Genomic DNA, 27207 nt, shown 5'->3' with positions numbered 1-27207 from the left:
CCCACTCCCTGGTCTTCCTGCATAGACACTCAGGCACTGCTCTGTATCACAGGTCCTATTCCACCCAGCATTGCAGAGGAGGTCAGGTTATAGTCCTGCCCATGGAAACTGCACACCTCCCTGTGGCACAGCCCTTCAACAATGCCTTCCTGGATAGGTTCCTTCTAGGGAGGCCTGGGCTGGGACAGGACAGTGGACTTTGTCCTGGGTAAGCCCATCACCTGAGGATCGCAAAAAAGCAGAGCTGGGACGACACATAGCATAACTGACAAGGGTTTTCAAAACATCCCATCTTTGGCAGGATTTGAGAACTGTCCTGAATTGTATGGGAGGAAAAGCCTTTGAGCGTGAATAAGTTTTTCTTGCAAGATCTTTCTAAAATAAGATCTATGACACAGCACAGAATGCCTCTCAAGTAATGGCTCCCTTGTCCCTCTCCAAGTTCCCCAATTTCTCTGAATTGTCATACACTCCCTCCAAGTGAACAAATGTGTTGGCCAAAAGGCTTTTCTCTGGGAGGTCTCTGGGGGGCGGTATTGTGTGAACCATCACTGCCTGGCTTTATGCTTTCAGCAACCAGGTAGCCAGGAGGCCAGGGGTGGGACAAGCTGAAGACACTATTCATAATTCTGCCTTGGGAACGGTAACACTCAGTGGTGACACTGTTGGAGGTCCAGAACAGCCCCACCTGCCAGTTCATGATCTCCAAATTCAGACACTGCCCACCAACCCCACCTGCCAGGCAGGAAAGGCACTCATGGTGGGCCTTGAAACACTAGCTACAAGGAATAGGGCCTTCTGAGATAGGCAAAAAAATAAAATAAAATAAAATAAAATAAAATAAAATAAAATAAAATAAATAAATAAAAATAAAGAACTGAAAGAATTTTTAAATTGGGAAATACTTTGTTTAAAACACCTTAGCACCAGAGAATCCCCTAGAAGGATGTATATGCCTAAACCCTGTGTGGGCAGTCCAGCCCTTAGCCTTTGTTTTGTGTGAGCTTTGCTAAGTACATCTGCAGGGACTTCTGGATGGAGTCTCTGGAGAGAAAGCTGATAAAGTTCTGGATGTCTGCGTCACGCTGTTTCACCAGGAGGTCTGCTGTGGACTTCCGCATCATGTTCTTGGTCAGATGTCGAGCATGATCTAAAGAAAACAGCGTCCACTTGTGAAAACACACTGAGACAGTGCCATCATTTCCAACTTTCCCAAGAAAGTTCCAATAGAAACTTTGGTAGAAAACTTAGAAGATACAAGTAAGCAAAAAAACTTAAAATCATCTGTTCCCCACTGCCTACTGATTTAAAAAACATACAGGATAAAACTACAAAAACTGCCTTTTTTAACTTGTTATTTTCACTCAACTATATTGTCCATGTCACTAAATATCCTTTTTAACATATTTAATGGCTACACACTATTCAGTCATTTGTCTGAGTCAGAGAATGGCAATCTTGGCCTCCCATGTGAGTTAAGCATGCTCGTTGGTTAACATACTCTCTGTGGCTGCCTTTATGCCATGGTGTGGCAGAGACTATGTGGCCCATAAAGCCAGAAATCTACTTGGTTCTTTAGACAGTCTGTTGATCCTGGTTCCTATCATAGTTGATATAACCAGCTCCATTTCTATAAATAGCCATGCAGGTTGTTTATAATCATCCATATAGTAGGTTGGATAGTGGACCCCAAAAAGATAATATGTGCAAGTCCTAACCACTCCTCTAGAACCAGTGCATGTGGCCTTATTTGGAAAAGGGTCTTCACATATGTAATTAATATGAGATCATCTTGGATTTAGGGTGGGCCCTAAATCCAATGACAAGTGTCCTTATACAAGAAAGGAGAGGGAGATTTAAGTTAAAGGAGACCATGTGAAGATGGAGGCAAAGACTGGAGTGATGTGGCCACAAGCCAAAGAATGTTTGGAGCTACCAGAAGCTGGGAGAGGCAGGCATGATCCTCCTCTAGAGCCGCTGGAGTGTGTATGGTTCTGCCCACACCTTGATTTTGGACTTCTGGCCTCTAGACTATGAGAATGTATTTCTATTGTTTTAAGCAACACCCCCCACCTCCCCCCACCCAGCTCCAATTGTGGCAATTTGTTATAGTGGCTCCAGGACACTACTAAGTCAGTAGGCATGTTTGTGAGTTGCATAGTGAACCTTTACATGAGAAATTTCTGGTCTTACCAGGAGTGTCAGGCTGGGATGGCAAGAGAAGGGAAAAAAGAGGCTTTGCTCACCCACTAGTACCCATAGCTGCCACCCTTCCCTGTGCTCCTCACCTTGAACGGCCAACCACTGGGCCATAACTGAGAGAGCTGTGCTCTGCACCTGGTCCTCAGGCACCACCTTGTCCACAATGCCCACCTGGAGGGCCTCTGCTGGTGGAAAGAGCAACCCCAGTTGCAGCGCACGCTCAGAGGCACGGTGCCCAATGGTGTTCACGAGGTTGTCTTTGAACCTGGAAGGCAGACATTCACTCACCTGGGGCTGGGGGCTCCCAGGTAGTTAGTTCAGCCTGGGGTCAAGGTGAGTGTGAGTACAGTCCCTGGTCTTACCAGAAGGGAGCGACAAGGCCCAGCCGGGTCTCATTCATCCCAATGACGTACTTGGGGTTGTCAGCCAGGATCCGGTAGTCACAGGCGAGGGATATTAGGCAGCCTGCAGCAATGCAGGATCCCTGCAGGAAAGGCATGACCATAAGGCTCTGTCTGGGTGTTGCTGCTGCTGGTCCCAATCATATTCTAGAGAGCTGGGGCCCAAGGAAAGGCCTGCCATTGGGTGTGAGCTCTTAGTGCTCCTAGCCTCCAGGGTGCTGCACCAACATTGGGCTGTGCAAGAAACTCAGGCTTGCCCATCAGCCCCAGGTGCTTGGCAAGGTTAGCAGCTCAGGGCCAGAAAATCACTCTTCTTACTCTCTGGTCAGGGATGCAAGTTGCCTTTCCTTTGACAGCTTTTGTCTGGATGCTAAGTGCCAAATGAGCATTTAGCTGGAGCTGTCATGTCCACAGACCCATTGCCATCCCCAGCAGGATGTCCTTGGAACTCCAAACTCATATAGACCTCACTTCATGTACCCTACTGCCCCAGAGATGGCAGGTCACTGTCAGTGGCCACTATACCCCACAGAGTCTTCCTCTCACCATCTGTCCCCTCTACTAGGCTCAGGGCCTCCTCTCACCTTACTTGGGTTGTTACCACATCTCTTCAGGGCACACTGGTTCCTGGGCCTCAGCTCTACTCCCTTACCTCAGCAGCCTGCCCCTGTCTTCCCTAGGTCAGGCCAAAATGATGTTTCTGAAAAGTGGATCCCATCCCCCACTCGCTCCTTGTATAGCCCTCTCACTGGGCCATGTCAACCATAGGCCATGAGGTCCTGCCCCCATCCCAGTGAATGAGTTGGCCCCTGTGGCCCCCACCTTGTCACGCTGGTCTGAATGTCTAAAGGTCTCCCCAAGGCTCTCTTACCCTCGGAGTGCAGGGCCACATCTGCCCCAGCCCATGCTGGCCTCTAGGGAGTCAGCAAGGCCACTCAGGAGTATGGACACTCACATTGATGGCGCTAATCAACACCAGGTTGGACAGGTAGAGCCGCAGCCACAGATTCTGTAAAGCCTTGTAGTACTCGGTGTAGTGTGCTGGGTTCTTCCCGCACAGTTCTTTCAGGTCCAGGCCAGCTGAGAAGATCCTGGGGCAGTCCTGGGTGAACAAGGGTACCAGAGCCTCATCAGAGTGTACCCGCCAGGGAAGGGGAGCCTGCAGGAGCTCAAAGGGCAGTAGGGCACTGACCCCAGGAGTCAAGCTAGGGCTCCAGGGACAGCCTCAATCTCCCTCAGACTCAGTTCCTATGTTCTGGGATGTTCTTCCCTTTCTGAGTTCAAACCAGAAAACGCAGAACAGGCAGGCAAGGTTGGGCGCTACCTCAGGGATATGAACACACTGGACTCTGTGCACACCTGTGTGTGGCATCCTGGGCAGAGAAACTGAGGTGTGGGGAGGACTCCTGACTGAGTCTGTTGGGGGCACATGTTGATTTATCCCGAAAGGTCAAGCAAGCTGTAGATTTGTGCAGACCAGGAGGTAGTGCTGTCTGAAGATGGCCAGGGAAGGAAAGATCAGTGACCAAGACGCCAGACCTCTGCCCTGGGCTATGATGTACGAGACAGAAGGCTGAGGAATGATCTTGAGGGTATGTTTGTCCAGTGCGGATGCTCCAGGTCCTGACATAGCTGGCAAGCAAACACAGAAGGGCAACAGGCTAGAATAAAGGGCTGTCAGGCCAATGGTATTTTCAAGTGGTGGGCGTTTTAGGTGTTCGAAGGATTTTGGGCCAAGAACACAGATGGGGAAGGATGGCTCAGCAGCCTTCATGCAGAAACATTCAGCCCTGGGGTCCCGTGTGGTCACAGCTACTCTGAGCAAAGGAGATGCTCCCACAGCTGGAGGCTGGGGCACCTGAGGCTGGTGTGACCTGTTAATGACTGATTCACTAACTAGAACTGACAATGGCTACCACATGCTGCTTGTGAGACCCAACACCATCCATTGTCTATGAGGAGCAGGCAGATAAATAAAATATGGGACAGTCACACTCCATGTCCCCTATATCCGTATATTAAGCAACAAAAGCAAGCTGCAGTGCAAGGTGTTGATGTGAACCCATTTTTCTTGTACACACATGTGCTTGTATGTGGTTACACCTGGAGGCTGACCTTTTGTTTCTATAGAATGTGTTCTACTCCTGTAACTTAAAAAGACCCAACAGAAATGGAAAGATGTGTAACTATTACACCAAGTCTGCTGTCCATCATAGGAAAGATACAGGGACCTGGAAGCCAGCCTTTGGCTGGGAGAAGGTATGGGGGAGGGGACAGAGTTGCTCTTGTTTAAAATATGGCAGGACTTTACATGGACTTTTCTGCCTTTTTCCTTGTTTTTTTCCCCACCATGAGACCCCGGCCCCCTCCTCCAACAGAATCCAATACATTTTATCAGCACAGATCTCTGGCATGGCAACCGCACGTGGGCACAGTCCTAATGCTTCACCAAGTCAAAGAGTTTGGTTCTGGATGAGAGAGAACAAATCACAGGATCCTAACTGGGGATGACCTATGTCACACAGACTAAAAAGGATGTAGGTAGTGTGGCCTGTTTCTGTGATTTAGCAACAAGTCTGTAGTGGGCCAAGTCATGAAAGATAGGGTTTAATCCTCACTCCCAGGACCTGTAAATATGACCTTACTTGGAAATAGGGTCTCTGCAGATAAGATCAAGATGAGGTCATATTGGAGTAAGGGGGGGCCTAAATACCGTGACCTGTATCCTAGGAGAGGGAAATTTGGACACAGACACAGGGCAGACATGTGACGAATGGAGTGGCAGAGATAAGTACAGACCACTAGGAGCCCCGAGAAGCTGGAAGAAGCCAAGGAGGAATCTCCCCTAGAATCTCCAGAAGGAAAAGGTTCTGCTGATGCCTTGATTTTGACCTGTGGCCTCCAGAACTATGAGGGAAAATACTTCTGTTGGTTTAAACTACCCTGTTTATGTGGAGAGTGGGTTGTAAGTGTTGTTAGAGATGCCTGCAGTCCTGGCAGGATGCCTGGTGCTTGGAGCAACAAGCACCATCCTCACATATAGGGAGGGTGAACATGCCTTACCTTTCTGGGACTTCTTGCTCTAGGCACAAGGATAAGAAGAGGGAGTAGCTGAAAACATGGTGGTGGCCTTGAGGCTGAATTTGGGAGTTGACAGTAATCTGTAATTACTAATCTGATTGTAACTAATAATAACAACAAAACCAGCTTTGTGAGAGAGAGAATAAAAAGCCATGGAGACAGGGCTGGGGAAGCCAGCATTGCCATTCATCCCCTCTCCCTTAACCATGTTAGTTAATGCATTTCCAGACTCTGACTCTTCGGACTCTTCTTCCTAACTGTCTCCACAACAGTAAGCGCAACAGTAAGCGGGACAAAGGTCCTTGCAATCTTCGAGGGCAATCAAGGGTTAGTTACCCTTGCCTCTGCAAACTCCTTTGGAGAATAAGGAAGTATAAATATATAGCTGCAGGCAGGCACACAAGCTAAAGGTTATGAGAAGATAATGAGAAGATATGGCTTGGGAAAAGTAGAAGAAACTGTTGTTATGTCAATTATGTTCCTGTAGAAAAGCAGCTTGCAAAAATAAAACTGCGCCATCGTCCACCATCAGTGGGCAGTGGACCTCCTGATCCCCGCTTTTTTCTTTCTTTTCTTCATCTCTCCCACTATTCCCACTCAGGTTTATTTTCTGGGGCTGTGCTGGATGTGGCAGGATTTACCACTTGCTGGACGCGGCATGTTTGTATACTTTGTGATGGTGGCCACAGGACACTAAAATGAGTGTCCACTAGGTGGGCCTTGTGCTGTATACACAGTAGGCACTCAATACAGAACACAACACAGACACATTTTGGGGGAAATCATGTTGTAGTGGGGAGAATGTGGGCTTCTGGAGGGACAGATGCTGGCTCCCCTCCTCCAGGGCTGTGCGACTTTGAGGTCTGGAGGCAGTAGGGACCCTCACTGTACAGCACCCAACACCAACGTGCGCACATGTCCTATATTTGGTGACATGAAGTTCTCTTATTTTTAGAGTACAATAAAGAAAATGTCACGTTATGAAATGACATCTTAAGTATTTTCAGAAATTATTCAGGGTAAAAAGTTCCCAAGAAATTTTAGCATTTCTAGGCAGTTGAGCTATGATTGTCAGAAAGTTCCCTGGGATTCTTTCGCCAACTCTTCTACAATCTACAATCATAAGTATCATTCCCACCTGTGGAGCAATGCAGACTAATCTTGTAATGGCTGAAAAATGACTGCTAGAAATTTATTATTTGCTGGAAAATTACTGCTTGGCTATATTCATGGGAACATACGCTGTCACCCATAGGAATATAACATTCTAACAATAAGCTTTCTGCTTCTGTACCCCCGCTTGCACACCTGACCTGTGGGTCGACAGGTAGTGAGTAGAAGAAAAATAGACCTTTGTGTTTAGATAGAATGAAGAATGATATTTGGGGCTTAAAAACCCTGTATCTCTACATTTTGGGGCTGCTTAATTTGGGGTCTGCGTACCCCTGGCAGACCCAGCTGGCTGAATAAAGAGTGTTTCCTATAACTCACTGATTCTGGTGCTCCGTGTGTCTTTTGGGGGCTGGTGGCTACAACAATCTCTCCCATGGAATGGGGCCAGGCTTTGCTCTGCAAACCCCAGTGTCAAAAAACCCATGGGGTGTATGCACTCCCAGGTGGTTCTGCACTCCATCTCTTTAGCCTGGTCTTATCTGTGTTCTCTCTTAGTACCCGTGGCTCCTGGTAGAGCAGGTGGGCCTGATGCCTACTAGAGTGGGCAGAAACACATAAAGCCCCTAGTTCTTAAAGTCTAGGTGTTAAAATCAGCCCAGGCTCTGAGGACCACCTGGCTCTTCTTCTCATCAGCCACTACACCTTTTCCCCTTAGGGTCACTCCTAGTCCCACCCTCTTGGGCCCAAAAGATGCTGCCTCTTGTCCCTCCCAGGCCTCAGCCATGACACTGCCCTCACACAAGTGCTTGCCAGCTTGTGGGGGAAATGGTGAGGCGATCGTGGCGATAATTCAGGAAAAAAAAAATTGCCCTCTGAGAACTCAACTCTAAAACCTGCCCCAAGAGGAACGGAGAACATGGCTTTCAGGACAAAGCATTGTTACTGGGGCACCCAGGGAGGGCACCCTAGGAATGTACTGCCAAGTTTGCACATGAATCAGTATGGGCTCAAGGTTGTCCCCGCAAAAACATCACCTGCCTACAGAGAGCTGAATCTGTGCTGCAAATCCTGCAGCTGGAGCATTCACAAAGCCATGCTTGACTGTGTTGCAATCTGCCATGGCCAGAGCAGGAAACAAAAAATAGACAGCTTAGCATAGATAACCAGGTACAGATATACCTTAGGGAGATTATTGTTGCCAGCAAGTTTTAAGTCTTGAGAAGAAGACTCCCACACTCTCCTTGACTTTGCCACAGGGTCACTATATCTCCATCAGAGTGCAGTGTCCCACCTGGCCCCAGCTTTTCCTATAGTATGTCTCTGTGTTTTGTCTGTTTTTCTTAACCCTCCATTACCTCCCTCTCCCCTCATTAACCCTCTAGTTGTGCAGGTGATGACACTTGCCCATGGCCACAATCCCTGGAATCCTCTCTTGGGCACCTACATCTGGGGCTGGTTATTCCACACCATGTGACGTGCAGATGGTCTACAGATTTGGCACTCTGATCAGAGAACTCGAGACTTTGAGAAGCTAAGGAGCACCCACCGAAGTTATGATGATGCCTCGGAAGGTCTTGTCATTTTCCAGTTTCTCCAGGTTGATGTTGAGCTCCGTCAAGAACTCTAGGCTTAAGCTGTTCACTGGGGGGTTCTTGAGCTTCAACACAGCAACCCCTAGTGTGAAAATGATGAGAAAGCTCATGTCCAGAAGAGGAAAAGCACTTCCAGTCATCCTACATCCTCAACCTGGCCATAGGAAGTACATGGTTTTTGGGTTTTTTAAATTGAGGTGAGATTCACTTAACATTACTATTTAAAAGTGAACGATTCAGGTCTGTTAAGTACATTCACAATGTTGTACAACCACTATCCAGTTGTAGAACATTTCCACCACTCCAAAAGGAAATCCTGTGTCCATCAGCAGTCACCATTCTTCCTGCTTCAGCCTCTGACAACCATTGGTCTACTTTCTGTTGCTATTGATTTACCTATAGTGGACATTTCATATAAATAAAATCATATGTGACCTTTTCTATTTAGCTTCTTTTAACATGTTTTCAAGGCTCACCCACGTTGTAGCATGTACCAGTTCTTCATTCCTTTTTAACACCCAATAATATCCTGTTGTATATTGTATGTTGTATATTGCATGTCTATCCACTCATGTGCTGATGGACACTTGGCTTGGCCACCTCTTGGCTAATGTAAATAATGCTGCTGTGTGGAAATTCACGTACAAATTTTTGTTGCTCTTTTTCTACCAGATGTAAATCCTCCATCTTCATGGGAGTAGGAAATGGCCTTAGTTTCTTAAGAAGTGAGTGAGCCAACTTTGAGAACTAGATATGCATGGAGAAATATAGTGAGGTGCTCTGGTTCATGCTTATTTAAGGGCAGAGGGGAAAAATACTGGGGGTCAGATGTTCTTCATTCATTAATTCTGCCAGCAGCATGGAAAGCAGTAGAGACAGGGCCTGCCCTTGTGGACAGTGCAGCTGCTGGCCTGGGGTGGCTAGAGTCATCTGTTTTGTCTGGCTCAAGAGCAGATCCCAAGGGCTTCAGAAATGCCGCCGTTCATTTAGGGTGCATTTCCCTGGTCAGGATTTTGAAAATTTCCAGACGGTTAACACAAAATGTTCTCTGGGAATGAGAACTAAGTCCTGAAGGCAACGGGCCCTTTTGAGGACTTTGATTTAGGAGAAGGAGGTACTGGCTACAGGTTTGTACATGTACATATAAGAAGCAATCAAAATTTCTAGAAGCGAGCTCCCCAAACTTGGTTCAGAAGGAAGTTTCTGAAGCTGACTCAGGATTTTTGTCAGAGGCTAGTGTGGCAGCCTCTGACAAAACGAAGGCAAACGAAGTGGAATTTGGATGACCTTTGATGTCAAGAGGTGAGTAACAACACTCTTGGCACAGGGTTGGCACTAAATATGTTACTTGAATGGAACGTTGAATGGAATCTAAAATCAGCTTCAATAACAGCATTTAAATAAAAACATTTTTAAAGCACTTTTACTCCATTACTTCAAGCCTCAAGACACTTGAAAGCTAACTGGGTCTGGCAGCGAGGACTGGCTTTCCTAAACTCAATTTTTTACCATGCTAAGCCAACTAAGTCAGCAAATTCTTCTGTGGTGGGGCGGGAGAGACTTTATTAAAACATTATCTCAACAACACCTTTTTCTTACTTGTTTACACAACATAAAATTTACCACTTGGACCATTTTTAAGTGCACGATCCGGGGGGTGTTAAGGATATTCACAATATTGTGCAGCCATCATCACCATTCATTCCATTTTTAAATATATCTCTGTACTTTTTGACATCTATTCAAATCTGCCACAGAAATGATCCTTTCAGAAACTGAGGTTTTTGCTGGATAACCCGAAGGCCAGCCCCTCATCACCCGGCTCAGGCAGCCCCAATCCAAAGAGTTTCAGAAAAGAACTAAATCAAAGAAAGTGGTGTAGATACTGTTCTGGGCCTAGGCAATAGTGTGGAACATGTGTGTGTTTGGGAGGAGAGGAGGATGACTCCCCACACCTATAGCGGGGTCCCCATCTTGAAAGGCTGAGGCCTAAAGCTGGGAGGCCATGGGGCAGCATGTCCTAAAAACTGCCCATCTCTGACCCCAAGCCTTCTCAGGACTCAGCTCTGGAGTGCTCTCTGGTAAAGAAAGCATAGGTTACTCTTCCAAAGGTGCCTTTTCTAAATTTTCTGCCCCTTTTGGAGAGTTTTAAGAGTGTTTTGATTGGAATGTGGGTAGTGGTGGTGGAAGTGATTCCATTTGTGGCTCCTGGCTTTAATTAGTAAGATATTTGCTGGGTTCCATGCTCTGTGGGCATATAAAAAAAAATTAAAGTTTTTCCAAAATACTTTCAATTATTTTCAATTTCCAATTGAATAGCTTAGAAAAAGCACATCTCTTCAAACTTTAAAAACAGAAACATTTTTATCCTCATGAACTAGGGGGAAAAAAATACCCATTTAAACCACAATGACCATTAGATCGATGATCCTTAATCTCTAAACCCAACAGAAACTGACTTTAAAACTGAGCTTTTTCTCCTGGCCTTTAGATATTCAATGGCTTTCAGGAGTCCGCATTCTAGCTCTGGGTTTGAAGCTGAGGAGAATACAATGAACTGGATAGGGTCCACTCTCTGTGGTTTATTCAGCTTTCTTATACTTTGGTAGCGGGCACAGGCAGAGAACAGGCTCGGGAGGTTGGGTAACTCCGGCCAGCCAGATATCAGCACGACTGCTGAACCTCTGAATCCACAGGTCCACGCACGGAGCCGGCGGCCCAGCGTGTGAGAGGCCCGGGTTCCAGGGTTCAAGGACGCCGGAGTAGGGGTGAGGGGTGGGGGTTGGGTGAGGAGCATTACCTGCAGTGGGACTTGGCTCCACCATCACTAGTTGGCGCTGGCTTCCAAAGCGCCGCGCACTGACTTTGCCACCGGTCGCCCACTCTGTGCATCTGACGGCTGCGACCAGACGCCGAGCCCCTGTGAACATCAGTATGAGGACTGTTAGCCCGCCGCCCTGCGGCCCCTGCCCGAGTCCGTCCACCCGCCGGAGGTCACGTACAGGAGTGCGCAGGGGACCGCATTTTCACCATTAGCGCCATCTTCGACTGAGATGGCGTCACTCACCCTTTTATATCGCCTCTACTGCCCCTCCTGGACAAAACTGTTGCGGAGCTGGTTAGGAAGAAGAATCCGAGTCCGAAAATGCTTTTACTAACATGGATAAGGGAGAGGAATGGCAATGTTAGCAGCCCCCACCCATTTCCATGGCTTTTTATTCTCCCTCACAAAGCTGGCCTTGCAAAACATCATTAGTTACTATCAGGTTAGCAATTACAAACTACAGCCAATTCCCAGACTCGGCCTCAAGGCCACTGTGATCAGCTATTTCTTCCCAGGTAACTTTTTCCCATCCTCGTCCCTAGAGCAAGGAGTCCCAGAATGGTTCAGGCGTGTGCGCCCTCCCTGCAATGTGTCCTTGTCTTTAAGTCCACATCTGCTTCTGATGGCCTTGTTGCTCCAAGCACCAGGCATCCTGCCAGGACTGCAGGTGTTTTTCACAACTGCAATCCAGTTTAAACCCGCCCCACCTTGCAATGCCTCAACTAGGACACAACAAATCTTGTCCTCTGGACCTCACCTCAGGCCACCCACCCCGCTTGGCTTACTAGGTGTAATGGGCGCTGCAGCCCAGCCTCAGGCTTCACTGTGCAAGTCACTGGGGCTGCGGGATAGACAGTTGGCTGGGCCCTTTCCCAAAACCCCATAGGGAAGACCCACGCTCCCCCTCTACCCATGGGAGACTCGGACTCTTGCCAGACTTTCCCACCAAGTAAAGGTTAAGTTATCCAAGCAGGAGTGTTGAAGCTGGGAGTGATGGCACATAGGTCACAGCAGTCATGGAGCACAAGTCTTGGAGACAGTTTGGGGCTTAAAGGGTAAAAAGGGGATTTGGAAACCCTGGCAAGCTCACACCAGGGCTTTTTTCAAACTCTGCCAGCTCTGAAATGTGGTTACTGAAAAGGCTACAGAAGGAAGGCCGATGGGAGCCATCAGCTGCCTCCTGCCTGTGGTGGAAAAGGAATCAAGGTTGGTATTTTAGCCACAGGTGTGGGGGATAGCATAGCTTGGTGACTAAGTGCCCACCTTCCCCAATGCCAAGTACCATGTTTTCCAGGCACGGCAGGGAGGAATAGGTGATCACACTACTGATGGAATTGCAGTGCTACCTCCTCCGCGAGAAAGGGAAGGGAAATAGTGGATGTTTTTATTTGCTTGATCCTGCATGGAGAAACACTGAAATGATACTCAAGAAACCAAGGTGGTCACCCACCTAGGCAGGGGGAAGGAGGTGAGGGATAGGCAGCAAGCCTTTGTATTGCTTGACGGCACATGGTTTTGTTCTGACCGGTTTGAACATTGGGCACAGTAACGGTCAAGTATAGTGTCAGGTGATCAAAACTTTTGTTCTTTAACACTGTGTTTCCAATTCTTCTTTGTGGCACAAACCTATTGAGGGAAAAATTTTTTTTTCACACGTAATTAATATAGCAGCAGCAGCAGCAAATGAGATCCATGTTTCTGATCAGGCAGAATTCGATGCTCTTGGGAACATAAAGGTGATAAATCATATCTCATTTGTCTGCCGCAGGGGCAACACTCAGGTACACTGTTCAGTGTTCTCTTGGCTAAAAGACTCGAGAGGTGTGACTTTGGAAATGAAATTGAAATTCTTAGCCGTTTTTAATTCTCTCACAACTGAAGCTATCTTTGGGGCCAAGGGAGGGGAAAGGAAGGGAGAGGAAGGAGGCAGTGAACCCAATATTCAATCTTCATTCGAATCCTAGGTTTATTCAAGACAGTCCTTTCACTCTACACAACAAAGTACAAACGCAACATTATCTAAAATGCTAGTTACCAAAAAAACTCATAACAGAAAATTTATAGTACTGACTGTACAATAAAAAACCAAAAAAGCAATGTACATGTTGCTGAAAGACCACCCACCATGAATAACAGCCACAATGGGGGGGGCGGTGGTGGTAGTCCATGAAGACCCTACAGAGCTAGTTCTCAACTTGCTCATCAACATCAGAGAGAAAACCAAGTCAAGTGTGAGAGTATGAGTACATGTAAAAACCATTTGTGGTGACTAACATGAGGTGTTTGACCCTAAAGATCAGAAGGATTCAAGCAGGGAAGCAGGGCCAGGGTAACAGACTAGCAGCTGCATGAAAACACACCCTTTCCTGAAGGATCCGACAGGCCACTAGACTGGCCCCAGGTCATCCATGGAATGGAAAAATGTGCTCCCAGGCTAGGGCTGCACTGCCACCTGGAACCCTGCTCATCCCTGCTGGCTTCACCATCGAACTGATTCTGGAAACGTGGGAGCTTTCTAGCCAGGAAACTGGAGGGCATCTTTATATGCACAACCCCCAAACCAAAAACACTTTTGCAGCCAAATTTGGCCCTCAGAGGAAATGTCTCAATGTTGCCTTCAAGTCTGCCCCTGAGTGAGGATTTCTTTCCTACTGACTCTCCTTCGGTTAGAAAAGGGACAGAACTGAGTTGGATGGGATATAAGTTACAGAGGGCAGAGTTTCAGTGGCCTGCTTATCGAGAGGAATTGGAGCTGGAGCGGCTCCTGTGGCGGCGGCGGCCTGGCGATCGGGACCGCCGGCGCACGGGGGACCTGCGCCTTGGAGAGCGTGACCTGTGGGAAGAGGAAAAAACCCATCAGATACTGAATTAAACACGATAAAAGCAGTTCTACATCTTGAACTGTAAGGGTAAAGCATCTTCTTTCAGGAGCACTTCTGTACAGTTTCATGGTTTAACACAGTCAGCACAGCTCCCTTTGGATGGTACTGACACAAAGCCCTCGGGAAGGAAATGGATGTTCTGGAGTACTGGTACAACCCGCAAGGCTGCCCCTTCTGCATGTCCCTCTCTCCAGCAGTTGCCCTTTTCTTCCTTTGCCCAGCTTGAATGAACATAATAAGTTTTGAAGGTCGCCCATACCAATGCTACCTTCCCATTCCCATCATGGGGGGGAGGGGTTTGTGTGCACATGGGGGTGAATAGGTCCCAAAGTTATTGTCGTTGTATTGTGTGGAAAATAAACCCTAAACCAGCCCCCATCAGCCCTCTGAGAGACCCCAAATTAACTCACCTTCTCCTCATCCGTGGGGGTGACCGGCGCCACATGGGAGGTGGCGGCAGCATTCTCCTGGGAGGGCTGAATCGCCTAGGGGGTGGCCTAGGCCAGGGGGCCAGTACAGCAGTGGCAGTGATTTCCTGGCCATCAATTTGCCCTATTGAAAAAAGAATCAAGTTACAAAATATGTAATAAGCACCTACCCTAGGCCAGACCACATATCAGATGTAGGGATACCGTGGAAGAAAAGACAGGAGCCCCGGGAACAAGGACAAACTCAACTTATCTCAGCAACACCCAGATAATTACCATTATTGAAGGTTTCATCAAAAAAACTGGAAGGGGGCAGAGAACTTAATGTCCCAAGGGATTCGACCTTGATGCACTGGGACAGCCTCCCAGAGAAAGTGACATTCAAGTTGAGACCCAAAGAACGTGCTAGAATCCGTTAAGTGAGGGGAAGGGTTGTGCCCCAGCCTTGAGCCAGAACATGGTATTAACATTTGAATTTCCTTCTTAAGAACGGTGGGACGGAGGTAGGCAAGACAAGATAGGAGACCTGTTGGGGGTTTCACAAGGACTGAGATGAAGTGAAACTTAAGAACTCAAGGGATAACTGGGACATAAAATCCCCAGATCTAGGCACTGGATCAGATGGAGAGCTGGGGAGTGGGAATGGTGATCAGCACCCAGTTTTGGATGAGCTATGATCTCCTAAAAAGTGGGGCCCAGGAAGAAGATTTAGTGGTGGGGGGACAATATGAAACGAGGTTCAGGAGATGTCAAGTTTGTCTTAAGAGTTTGGGAAAGTGCATCAGTGAAAGACCAAATGAAACCAAGGTGTAGACCTAGAAGCCCAGGGACGCATACACTCTGACCTCAGTCCAGGGACTGCTCAGAGGACCACGCATTGCCCATGTGCCCCCAAAGCGTGGAGGGCTCTTTTATCTTCTCAGGTCCTACCTTCAAAGAAACTTCAAAAGTATAAAGGAGATAGCACAGGCACGAGGACCTGTGTTCAGAACAGACTCAAAAGGCTTAAGGTGGCTTCTGGCTCACTGCCAAAGCCAGCCCCGGTTAGATTCCACAGCACTGATTATAAAATAATAGACAAATCTACATTCTGGCCAGCTGCCAGTAAAGGTCAAGCCTTCCACTTTCCTTCAGGAAACAACATGGAGTTGTTCCATCTGATGGTGCATAGTACAATACAGGGACACACAAAAAAGTCCACCAGAGTCTTAAGGAAATATGGAATGCTTATAATTACACATACCCTGTGTCCAGTCTCTGCAATTTTTAGCAAGTGGTCAGACTCTAAATACACAATTGACAATGTCTAAAACAAAGGAGTAATTCACAAAGCCAAGAGCTGATGCATTTAGAGTTTATCCAGAACTCCCTAAATCATTTCAGAGGAATTTAAGTAGATTGAAACAGAGTTAGTTAAGTAGTAAAGACATTTTCCTAGTATCAAAACTCTACCAAGGTTCAAAGGCAATTATTCAGAAAAAACTGTTAAGCTATTTATTATCTGTGTAACAGGGCCTCTGAGGGCATGAAGGTTCTGCGTGCTCAGATTCTCCTCCCCACTTGGCTTGGCAGCCCACAGTGTTGTGGGCAGTTCTGGCTCTCTGCCTAATAGCAGCACCAAGCTGGGGAAGAGACAAATTCCACATTCCTTAAAATGCTGACTTGAAGAAAAAATGAAAACTGGCCACCTGAAACTATTCACAACTGTCCATAAATAGTTAAGATATGAACTTTTGAGAAATGGGTAAAAGTGTGAGTTCGGCAAAGTAATCCTAAACATGCTGAAATGTTCGCAAAACAGAAAACAACTCTCAGAGAGGATTAAAGGAAACATTGCCAAATAAAAGCCAAATGCTTCGTTATATCCACAATATAGTCTTTGTTTAAAAAAACCCAAAAAACAAAAAACACCCCTTCATTTGATTATTAAGCTTTTAACAGATTACCAAATTCTTAAAATGGTAATTAATATAGTCATATGTGCTGAATACTTCTCAAGCATAATATTTTATAAAACATGTTTTTGGTAAACACACGTCCACTAAGTAAGAATTAAAATCCTAAGAGCTGCAGGGAAATTATGACGTTCAACCACGTTGGAAATTGGTTCTAAAGGTTCCTATGTGTGGTGGGTAGCTATTCTTGGATAGGGGAGAGAAGGGAGTGCAGAGGAGTGCTGGCAGGGCCACTCACCTCCATCCATGTGCTTCAGTGCTTTCTCAGCTTCATCTGGATTCTCGAACTCCACATATGCATAGCCTTTAGACAGATGAGGGTGCATCCTTTCTACAGGCATGTCAATCATTTTAATTTTCCCATAGGTGGAGAATATCTCCATGATATGATCCTAGAAGGAAAGAAGGGCCACTCTAATGTTCAAGCACCTTGTTTAAGAGTCAATGAGAATTCACTACATAATGACAACAACTTTGGCATCTGGAGGTAAACCTTCTAGACACAAACATATATTTCATTAAAAGGAATTAATCTGTACTCTACTTGAATCACGTACCATCACACCAGTCCTCCGAAAGGCTACATTCTAAAAATTGGTCAAAGATGCTAGCCCCTGGTCAGCTGGATAGTTGGGATTCCTCACCTTGGTCACATTCCTGGTAAGCCTTCCAATATGCACTTTGGTAGGTTTAGGGGAAGGGCTCCGCCTCTTCCTTTCCTTTTCATCTCTTTTGGGTGGTTTGGATCTGATTGAAAAAAGAAAACACCAGAAACAAGCAATTTCTGTCAAGTTAGTTATTTTTAGTGAGGATGTTAACTGCTAATATTAGTTTTTTTTTTTTTTTTTTTAGGAAGCTTTTCCTACAGTTCATGCATATTATCCCTGTCTTAGAAATCTTATTCAAGACAGAAAGACTCCTTTTGGGTCAATTTCTATAATAATTACAGTAACTTTACAGCCTGCAGTTTGTAAACTTAAGTTCACAGATATTTCACAAGCTTTGGTGAGAAAGGGTGCCAGAGGGCAGCTCACTTGGAGCGGGAACGCCGCCTGTTGTCATGTCTGCGCCGAGAAGGACTTGGAGAGCCAGAAGAGCTGCTGGAGCTGGAGCTGCGGGATGTGCTGGAACTCCCCGAGCGGCTTGATGCCGATGAGGAGCTAGAGCCACTGCTCGAGCCAGTGCTGGTGCTGGAGCCCGAGCTGGAGGTAGAGCTGGACCGAGACCTGAGGGGTGAGAGGGAGTGTGGTCACAGACAACAGCTGGTGGGAACAGCATTTCTTTAGCACAGATGACCCTGCACAAGCTCTTGAAAGGGAACGGCTGTCCTCATATTTCCAAGCCATACTGCTTTCCCCAGAGGGGAAAACATTAGTAGCCTCCCCCTGCCCCCAAGCCAAAGCCCTAGGTAAGGACAGAAGACTGCATTCGCATTGTGCGGTGACAGGAAAGAAAGAACAAGCTGCTTCCTACTAATAGAGAAGCCTTGCCTACTGAGAGGTAAAGAAAGAACCTGGCAAGTCAGAGCCACCAACTCAGTTTAGAAGGTGATTACCGATGGACTGAGGCTGGTTTTCAACAGAAAGAAAAATAAGTTCTGGGCTAGGGTAATTCAAATCTAACTGAATAAAAAGTGCTTGAGAGAAAAATATATCCCAAGAGGTCCCATTCCTTAAAATCTGAAGAACACCCCCCAAATCGTCTTCTGTATATAATCAGAGCAAACCCCAAACCAGTCTGCCATAATTATGATTCTTGATTAACAATGTGATAGTGTGTTTTCTTTATAAATAAGACAGAGCACTCTCCATGCTCTTCAGGAGGGTGGAGGGACATGGCCTCTCAATACTACCCCACCTGGTGCTGCTGCTACCACTTGAAGCGCTGCGCCTCTTTCGAGTTTTATCCCTGCCACGATCCTTCTCGCTTGTCTCCTTGGTGGCCCCTTTATCTTTAGAACGATCCTTGGACTTCTCATCAGAGCGGTCTTTGCGTTTGGTAGGAGAAGGAGCCCTGGGTAGTGAGGAAGAGTGTGAGATCGCATGTCCCTTTGACCAAACCCTGGAATAACAGCACAACCCAAAAGAGGGGATCCATGGGGCCACAGAGATCCCAGGCCATCACAGAGCAAAATGATCTGTGGCTTAGGACAGTTTCATTGTACAATGCAAGGCATTTCCAATCTTCCCCTTTCTGAGGGTCTTTAGCAACAAGCACCCCCAAAGTAGCACTAGAAAAATCTGACAGGATTACCTAGTGCTGGACTTTTTATTATTTTCTTTGACTCCTAGCAAGCTCTTCTTTTTCACTCCTGATAAATCCATTCTCCCCTTCTGAGGTGTTCAAAGCAGCAATGGAGGCCTCACTTATCTGAACTCTCACTTCTAACTTGAGTCTGAGAAACGATCCCTAATCGATTGCAATTTACGCCAAAGTGCAGCCTGATAACAAGATAAAAGGATTCATAGAGTGAACGAATTGGCAAGGCAACAAATCTACTTTGCAGTCAAAAGTTGAGCACACAAGACGGCGGCAAGGAACACAGTAAGCAGCAAGCGTCCACAAGGCCAGGAACACGCTGGGGACCTTCACCATTTCCTCGGGGAGGATCCCACCCCCATAGGAAACACAGGTAGAACTGTCACCCCAGTTTGTCTTTTTCTTAAGGAATCAATGGTGGTGCCGGTCACTGTTATTTTATAAATGGTATGATACTGGTTTTTCACTCGAGTTTCATGATGAGCCCTCTATAGTCCCTTAGAAATAGGACATCACATTCACATGCAGAACAGAGAAAAACCTAAATAAGTGTGGCTCGCCTGCTAGGATTAGATCTCGTTTTATTGTAATTTCCTTGTAGGACGCTTTAGATATACATTATGACTGGAAGCAAAAAAAAAAAAAAAAAAAAAACCAACTAATTCAAAAGGAACTAGCATCAAAACATTCACTACCCAAATGTAAACAGATAAATGTCCCATATGAACATTTAAAAAGCTGTAAAACAATGTTAAAAAGTAGTTGTAAATATAGAACTTTGGTTAATGATATGCATATGGAAGCGTTACAGGGCAGAGGTCCCCAACCCCTGGGCCTTGGACTGATACCGTTGAGTGGCTTGTTATGAACCCAGCCACGTAGCAGGAGGTAAGTGGAAGGCAAGCAAAGAAGCCTCATCTATATTTGCAGCCACTCCCCACCGCTAGCATCCCTGCCTCAGCACCACCTCAAATCATCAGGCATTAGATTCTCATAGGAGCACCAGTCCCTGATGCCAAAAAGGTTGGGGACCACTGTTATGGGGAAGTATACCCAAGCCTGTAATTTACTTTGAAATTCAAGGGGGGGGGGAAGGATTGATGGTTGGGGCTAGATACATGATAAAGCAAATACAGCAGAACTGTGACTTAGAATCTAGGTGATGGTGGTGTGGGTATTCACTGTATAATTTAACTTTTCTGTATGTTTACATTCTTTCAAAAATAAAACGTCAAGAAAAAAATATAGACATCGGAATTGGATGCGATACCACACTTAACGGTTGAGCAAAGTGCTGGGATTGCAGCATGTGCTCAATAAATGGCCATTAGTAAATGTTATTCAAGAACAAACTACTAATTCATTATATGCCCTATTTCCTGGAGACTGCTGCCTTAGTAATTTCGGTGAAGTTTTGTACAATTTGCTTGAGTTGTAAGCAAAGATCTCAGGATATCAGTCTTAACCACTTCTGTTCCACCTTTCTCAATCTCTTAGTAACCTGGACATAGCACACCAATTGGGATTCTGTTTCTGAGTGCAGGGGTGCCCAAAATGCTGAATAGTGTTCTGACTCAGAAAGAGTACCCAGCTTTGGACAATCAAACGAGAGTGGAAGAGAGCAGAGAATATTACCCTTGCTTCTCTTTCCCAGGTCTGTAAAATCTTTAAGACATTTTGCCTTAAAATGATAAGGTACTATAGATACCAAACTGGCAACACCAGATAAGGTTAGCATCCTTGGACAATCAGTAAGTATAATTCAGTGGTTCAGTGGTTTAGAGTCTGGAGTCAGCTAGATTGGGTTAGCTTGCTGTATGACCTTTGACAAGTCATTTAATCTTTCTGAGCCTCAATTTCTCACCACTACTATGGTGACAGTTCCTATGCCTGTTATGAAGGACATTGTTTAGAGGCTTTTCTCACATAAACCTTAGTCTCCAAAGTCACATCTCTCTCAATGCTTAACAGGGATCCCTGGATGGCAATTAGTATCAACAAGGGCAGTACTGTCCAGTAGAGTGGAAGCTTTAAACATATCCTAAAATTTTCTATTAGCCACATTACAAAAAGTAGACGTTAACAGTAGTTAACTTTCAGTAATGTATTTAACACACTATACTCTAAATATTATCTTTTCAACATATAATCAGCATTAAATTTTATTAATAAAATCTCTATCCTCCCACTGAGTCTTTTAAACACCTCCGCTTAGGCTAGGAGTATGTCAAGTGCTTGATAATCATATGTGGCCAATGGCTACCTTATGGAACAGCACTGACCTAGAGTGCAGATTCCTGGGCCCCACCGCAGTCCTAAAGATCTGCTCCAGTGTACTTTGTGAAAATAAGCACCACCAGTTATTTTTAAACACTCTAAAAATTAAGAACCACAGAGTAAATGAACACTTTGCTGGGTGTGGTCGAATGCTAGAAAGCAAAAGTTGAGGTTCCTTGTTTACATAAGTTCAGGTAACAGCACAGGACCTTGATTACCTCCCCCATCCTCCGGAAAGGTGCGCGTCCAACAATCAAAGAGAGGAGAGAACAATTAGTTAAATCTCGAGCAGGTGACGGTTCAGCTCGTATTTTCAGAGCACCTTCCCCATTTAAAAGTACATTTTAGGCACAATTCATACAAATAAGAGAGAGAAAAGGCCACGTCTTTCCAACATTGAATTTTAAATGTCCCGCATCCTCCCTTCTGGGGGTAACCCATTAAATTGAGCTCCATGGTCTCAGGGACCGTATCCCAAGGACTGGCACTGAGAAAGGCACACAGGAGCCCGGTAAACGTTCGTGGAGTAAATGTTTGAATTAATGGCCTCGAAGGGAGAATCAGCCGGTCTTTCAGGGTATCCCACAATGCAACTCCGCACCCACCGGCACGGGCCCCGCACGCGACCTCGCCACCCCCGTCCGCGTTCACTCACAACTCCCCAGTCCAGGCGCCGGGCTGTGAGCGCTTCCAGGGCAGGGCCCAGCGTTGCGGGCCTCGGTCTCCAGCCCGACGAGAGAACCCTGAGGGCAGAGGCCCCGCTCTCGGCAGCTCCGAGTCCCGCAGGCCTAGCGGGGTACTCCGCAGAGTGGACGAAACAAGGGCGCCCTTCCGCCCGCCGCGGTCCCGACCACTTCCGGGCCGCAGCCTCGGCACCTCCCACTATACCCGTTTGGGGACACACTCTTTTGAGACCCCCGCGCTGCACCGCCAGGCCGCCGTCCCCACCGCGGGGCCGGGAAGCGCGCCTGCACCACGACGCACCCCACCAAGCCTGGCGGGAGACCCCTGAAGCTTGGATGGGGCTGGATTCCAGCACTTACATCTTCCCGCCGCCGAGACCTCCTCCCGCTCTCCTCAGCCGCTAAAGCCGGCGCCGCACTGTCGTCAGAGTTAGGAAGCGGGAAGACGCCGCCGTTCGGCGCGCAGCAATGACGTAGAGCGCTTCAGCCAATAGGCACGAGCGCGCAGTGTTAAAAGGCCAAAGCCTTTCGTGGTGAGCCTCATCGGGGAAGCTTACTGTATTTCCCTCTCTGGAGGGGTATTTGGTACTGCTCAGGTCTTCCTGTGCGCCTCATGGAGCCAGCAAATTGGCTGCTTGCTGGGGTCGAGAGGGCCGCTCCACGTGGGCAGCTCACCAGCGGGCGCCGAGGTAGTTAACGCGGCCCCGCCTCTCTCCGTGCGCTTGCGCACTGGGCTCCCGACCGGCCTTGGCGACGCGCGGGCACGGTGCTTTCGGTCCCTCGGCTGCCAGGCGGTGGCAGAGGAGGGTTGCGAAGGCGCTGCGGTTTCTGGCAGCCAACGGTGGGATCCTCAGGGCGGAGGCGGTTCAGTGGGCCGGTGCGGGGATGGCTTTGTGCAGTTTAAAACTACGCGTGGTGTGCGGGGTGGCGGTGTAGACGCGGCTTCTGCTCTGGCGGAACTTGGCCGGGTGGACAAGACGGGGGTAGTGCGGCCAGAACAGGGAGCAAAAGGCAGTAGAAGACAACCTGGAGAAAGGGAGGCGTCTCTCTGAGGAGATGACACTGCAGCTGAGTGGAAGGGCGCTCCGACAGAGGAAACAGCAGATGCAAAGACGCGGAGGCTCGTTGGAAGAAGCGAAGGGAGGCCAGTGCGGCGGATCGCAGGTCCGGGCTATGAAGGTCCAGTTCAGCGGTGTGGGGACATGGAGGATGTTCAAGATAGGGCCGAGGCTTCATTCCCTGGCCAATGTTCGGTGAGGCGGGGAGGCACTGTCAGAACCTCCTGGCAAAGGCAGAAGGAGGGGTGAAAGTCCCCGGGCCAGGCAGGAGACTGTTGGAGTCAAACCCGGAGCTGAGAGGACCAGGCTTTTGGATTTTGTTCACTTCTGTGCCAACCGTGTCATTGTCTAACACCCTCCCTCCCCTGTCCCTCCTCTCCCTCCTCTCCCTTCTCTCCTTTCCATGCCTGGCAAGTGGTCTTTGCTCCATGACTATTAGTGGGAGGAAGGAAGGTGCACTCAACCTCAGACGTCTGAACAAGTAGGTGCAGCAAAGGAAGAGAAGGGAATAGATCCAAGGTGCCATTTTGGAGAAAGGAATCAATGCGACTTGGAGGCAGATTAGATGTCAGCAGTGGGGACATGCTTGGTGACCCAGGGTGGGTGAATGGTGCTACAGACATCCTTTGCAAATCATTGTTCTCTGCTCCACTTGATGTTCCCAGCTAGTGGGTGGTGACCTCCTTTTCCTCCTCTAATCCCTCTTGTCCAGGGGTATCAAGTGTGCCCCTAACACCTCACCCTGGGCTAAGGGGTGTCAGAGGAGTTGGGGACAATACAGGCCTAGGAGGAGTAGCTTGCCCCCTAAGTCCCCTCCATTGAGGCACCATGTTCTTGGTGGTGGGTGTTGGCAGGCAGAGTCAGTCTGGGTCAGGGTCCTTAGATTTGATGGCAGGGGCGGGTGGACATTTAAAGCAATTAAATTCTCTGCATTACTGTCACATTTGCAGAGGCCAGGAATGGAGTGGTAAGTAGAACAGAAGGGTCAGCATTGGGGATGGGGTGGCTTTTGTGATTCAGGCCTGCAGCAAGCACATGGAGGTGTGTGAGGAAGCTGTAGCAACATATTAGAGCCCCACACACCCTGTGCCAACCATCAGCGCAGGCCTGAAGGCCTTCTCCAATGTCACTGAGCCATCACAACCTCCCTGACCCCACCCAAATCCCTCTTCCACTTGGCTGGGCCATGTCTGCCCTTGGCATAAAGAGCAGCACACCCTAGGTGGGGATGGGGCAGCCAGTGATCCAACCATGGCCAGAAGAGGGGTGGGAACATAACCAGTTGGGCTGACAGCCCCCTCTGCTTTCTTCAGTTGCTCTAAAGTAATATAATTTGACATGCATAAAAATTTAAACATTGTATATTAAATCTAAAAGCATAATTTATTCACTTATGAATTTAATCAAATTTCTAAATATTATTTTTGTTATTAAGTGTGTTATCAGCTGTTGAGCTTTAACATTTGAGTATCTTGGCTTTTGCCATTTTGGGGGTCAGCAGAATGTGTTCAGGAGAAATATGAGAAAATAAAACTCTAAAGGCTCCCAGCCTCCCCCTCTCTCAGCCCCCAGTGCCAGCCTGCTGAGGCCATGGGGGCTGAGGGCCATGAGCCTCCAGACCTCAGGAGGTCTTTGGCCCAGATTTGATGGAGGGGGTGGGGCAGGGCTCCTGTGAGCAGGGCATTTGGCAGCCTGCCACAGGCATCCCATGGCTCTTGCCAGTGTCCTGAGCCTCCCTTTCCTCCCAGTACTGAGGGCCACCTATTGGTAATGTGGGTCTGGTTTCACTTTAAGAGTGTATGCACACCAAGGCAGAATATTCCCTCTGCCTTCATCCTCTGTGGCCTGATTGCCTCTGGAGGCACGATGAGCCAGCCAGGAGCTTTGTGCCAAGGAAAGACGTGGTCCAGCCAGGTGGAAGAGGGGTTTGGGTGGGGTCAAGGAGGTTGAAATGGCTCCGTGATAATGGAGGAGGCCTTAGAGTTGCCAAGGCCTGGCTTTTGTCTTTGGGGGTGGGTGCCTGCAGCCCCTGAAGGAGCCCAGGAGGAGGTGCTGGCTGGTTCTTCTGGGCGACCAGGCTGGGTCTGAAAGGGCCAGCCAGCCATTGAGGGTTTGGAATTGTGAGGCCTCCTTGGTTAGTGTCTCCAAGGTGTGTCCCCTCAACCCTGCTCCCCGCCCCCAGTGGGCTCCTTTGGACTCTCCCAGGAAGTACAGGCTGCCCTTTGAGGAGCTACAGGGCTGGGGCTGCTGAGCAGTGGGTTTGGGAGCCTGTGCTGGTTTTAATGCCCAAAGCCCTGGACACGAACTGCCCACCATGGGGCAATCACAGGGGACAAGATGGGGCCTCGTCAGACCTGGATGCAGAGCAGGTGAGTAGTATGCTGCAGCACTGGATGAGCTGTAGGTTATGCGGGGGTGTTGACTGGGACTGAGCTGTTTTGGCTTGACCCCCAGATGCCCCACTTTGTGCCATCTGCCAGTCAACTTGGAGCTTCTCCAACCTCTGAGGCATCTGATGCTGGCATTTGTGGGGTGTAGGTCAGGCCCCAGGAATGGGGCCAGGGCAACCCAGTTTGTTGAGGAAAGCAGCCCCCGCCCCTACATTCAGCCCCTCCTGCTTGCTTGAAGCCCAGACGATGTGGGCCCATTAGGTGGGGATGGGACTCCAGGGCTCAGCGATGTCCTGCCTTCTGGCTGCCTCTCCTGGAGGGCCTGGACGTCTACGTTTTTGTCCCTTCTCATGCAGGGTCTCCAGGGCGCCCTGCCTTCTGTCAGGGAAGGGAGAGTGGCTACAGGAGCTTGAACACTTTGGGGTCAGACCTAGTTTCCGGAGGGTGGGACATCGCACATTTGGCCTGCTCACCTTAGCTCTGGGGTGGGGTAAGCACCCTAACCCTGACTTCGGGGTAGGGGGTACATCTCAGAACCTCGTGGGCCATTTCTGTGATTCAGGAGTGGATGGAGTTTAGCCCTTCTGGATCCAAGTGGAATCCAGGCTATCTGCAGATCAGGCTCTGTCCCTTAGTGTAGCCAGGGATGAGTGCAGGTGGCACTTACCTTCACATTGACCCATTTGTATGGGAATTGGGATCCCAGATAGTCTGGTCAGCTTACACCATGAGTGTCATGCTGGTCCCTGGAGGTGATTTGAACAGCAGCTGTTATGCGGTGTCACTCAGATGGAGCAGCAGGCATCAGCAGCCCTGGCTGGGAGTCTAACTCTAGGCCAGCCTTTCAGAATGCTCACCCTCTCATCCCCAGACAGCTTGTGGCTGCCCTTGGGCCCACCTTCTGGCCTCCCTTTCAGATGCTAGCCTTGGTTCACTCCTCTTCCTGCCTGTCTCCTCTGCTGCTTTGTGAAACCAGGCTGGGGGCCCTGAGACTCAGATGACCTTGACCTCCCATGGCATCCTGGAGTAGAGAGCTGGGATTGGAATTTTCTCAGCAAGAAACTGTCCAGTTTGTTTTGTTTTTATGAGTCCAGGGTAATCTGTGGGGGATGGGGAACAGGCCCTAGGGTATGGCCACTTCTGCTGGTCTATGGGGGTCTCCAGGGCTTCCTGGGTGAGGTGATGTCTCACCAGCTCAGGTAGACAATGAAAGCAAGTATGGGGGGACTACCTCCTTGAGGATGCCAGCCTGCCACTACAATTGCGGCGGAGAGTACAGTTGTGTTCTGGTGTCTTGGTTTTATCTGGGATGCCCAGCTAAGTAAGACCGTGTCCCAGCTCCCTGCATTTGGTGCAGCCATGAGCCTGTGTTCTGGGCGGTGGCATGGATGCAGAAGCATGACAGCCAGGAACTGTGCCCTTCTGCTCCTTCCCAGCTTCCTGCTGATTCCATCTGGAAGCCTCAGCAGCCCTTGGACCCTGAGGGGTGACCTTGAAGAGAGAGGCCTCCACTTGGATGGAACAGGCAGGTGGAATCTGGCTCCCTGAGACCTTGATGGTGACAAAATGCCTAGACTATTTTCGCTGGACTTTGTACTGGCAGAGAAATGGACTTTTTTTTTTTTTTTTTCCTAAACCACTGCAATCTGGGGTATTCTGATGTGTGCAACAAGCTTGTTGCAGAATCTTCATCCTGCAGGAGCCATTCTTATGGCCTGGGGTTCCCTTGACTTGTAACCTACTGCCGGCAGTTCTCCCCATAATGAAGGCAGTGGAAAGGCTTGGTCTCAGCCCTGCCCCCCAGCAGGATCTCCCCACCCTGTCCACATGGCTGCCCTCCTCTTCCCTTATTGGAGCCCTCTAAGTTCTGGATACAGCTGTCAGTCCCTGTGTCTGCTGTCTATTTCATTTGATCCACACCATTGGACCAGGCATTGTTCTCAGCCCTGACATGGGTATCTGCCCCTCGAGAGCCCTCGACCAGGCCATGCAGGACAGGGAAGACATGACCTTGTCTCCTAGGTCTCACTGCTGCTGGGACAGGGCAGGGTGTGGAGGCCCT

General features: G+C 48.3%; 2 protein-coding genes across 8 annotated transcripts; both read right to left on the bottom strand.

Moving 5' to 3' along the window:
- Positions 1-870: 870 nt before the first annotated feature.
- Positions 871-13015, bottom strand: ECI1 (enoyl-CoA delta isomerase 1). 3 transcript variants are annotated; one of them, XM_016136531.2, is made up of 7 exons: positions 11457-13015; positions 11190-11309; positions 8344-8471; positions 3559-3705; positions 2565-2686; positions 2289-2467; positions 871-1150 (listed from the first exon to the last, which is right to left on the bottom strand). In XM_016136531.2, the coding sequence occupies exons 2-7, from the start codon at positions 11212-11214 to the stop codon at positions 984-986; spliced, it is 768 nt and encodes a 255-aa protein (XP_015992017.2). In that variant the 5' UTR covers positions 11215-11309; positions 11457-13015; the 3' UTR covers positions 871-983. The 3 variants fall into 3 exon arrangements, with proteins under 3 accessions (XP_015992017.2, XP_015992018.2, XP_015992016.2); XM_016136532.2 differs by having other exon boundaries at positions 12664-13015; XM_016136530.2 differs by having other exon boundaries at positions 11392-11465.
- A 139-nt stretch (positions 13016-13154) lies between these two features.
- Positions 13155-22210, bottom strand: RNPS1 (RNA binding protein with serine rich domain 1). 5 transcript variants are annotated; one of them, XM_016136527.2, is made up of 9 exons: positions 21670-22015; positions 21224-21242; positions 18732-18919; positions 18336-18491; positions 17513-17704; positions 17123-17225; positions 16717-16870; positions 14506-14647; positions 13155-14046 (listed from the first exon to the last, which is right to left on the bottom strand). In XM_016136527.2, exons 3-9 carry the CDS (start codon positions 18800-18802, stop codon positions 13947-13949), a joined length of 918 nt encoding a protein of 305 aa, XP_015992013.1. In that variant the 5' UTR covers positions 18803-18919; positions 21224-21242; positions 21670-22015; the 3' UTR covers positions 13155-13946. The 5 variants fall into 5 exon arrangements, with proteins under 5 accessions (XP_015992013.1, XP_015992010.1, XP_015992012.1 ...); XM_016136524.2 differs by lacking the exons at positions 21224-21242; positions 21670-22015 and adding an exon at positions 22058-22175; XM_016136526.2 differs by having other exon boundaries at positions 21224-22015.
- Between the last annotated feature and the right edge of the window lie 4997 nt (positions 22211-27207).

This window comes from Rousettus aegyptiacus, unplaced genomic scaffold (genome assembly GCF_014176215.1).
Source record: "Rousettus aegyptiacus isolate mRouAeg1 unplaced genomic scaffold, mRouAeg1.p scaffold_m13_p_8, whole genome shotgun sequence".
NCBI lineage: Eukaryota > Metazoa > Chordata > Mammalia > Chiroptera > Pteropodidae > Rousettus > Rousettus aegyptiacus.
This window is presented reverse-complemented; position numbering and strand designations above follow the sequence as displayed.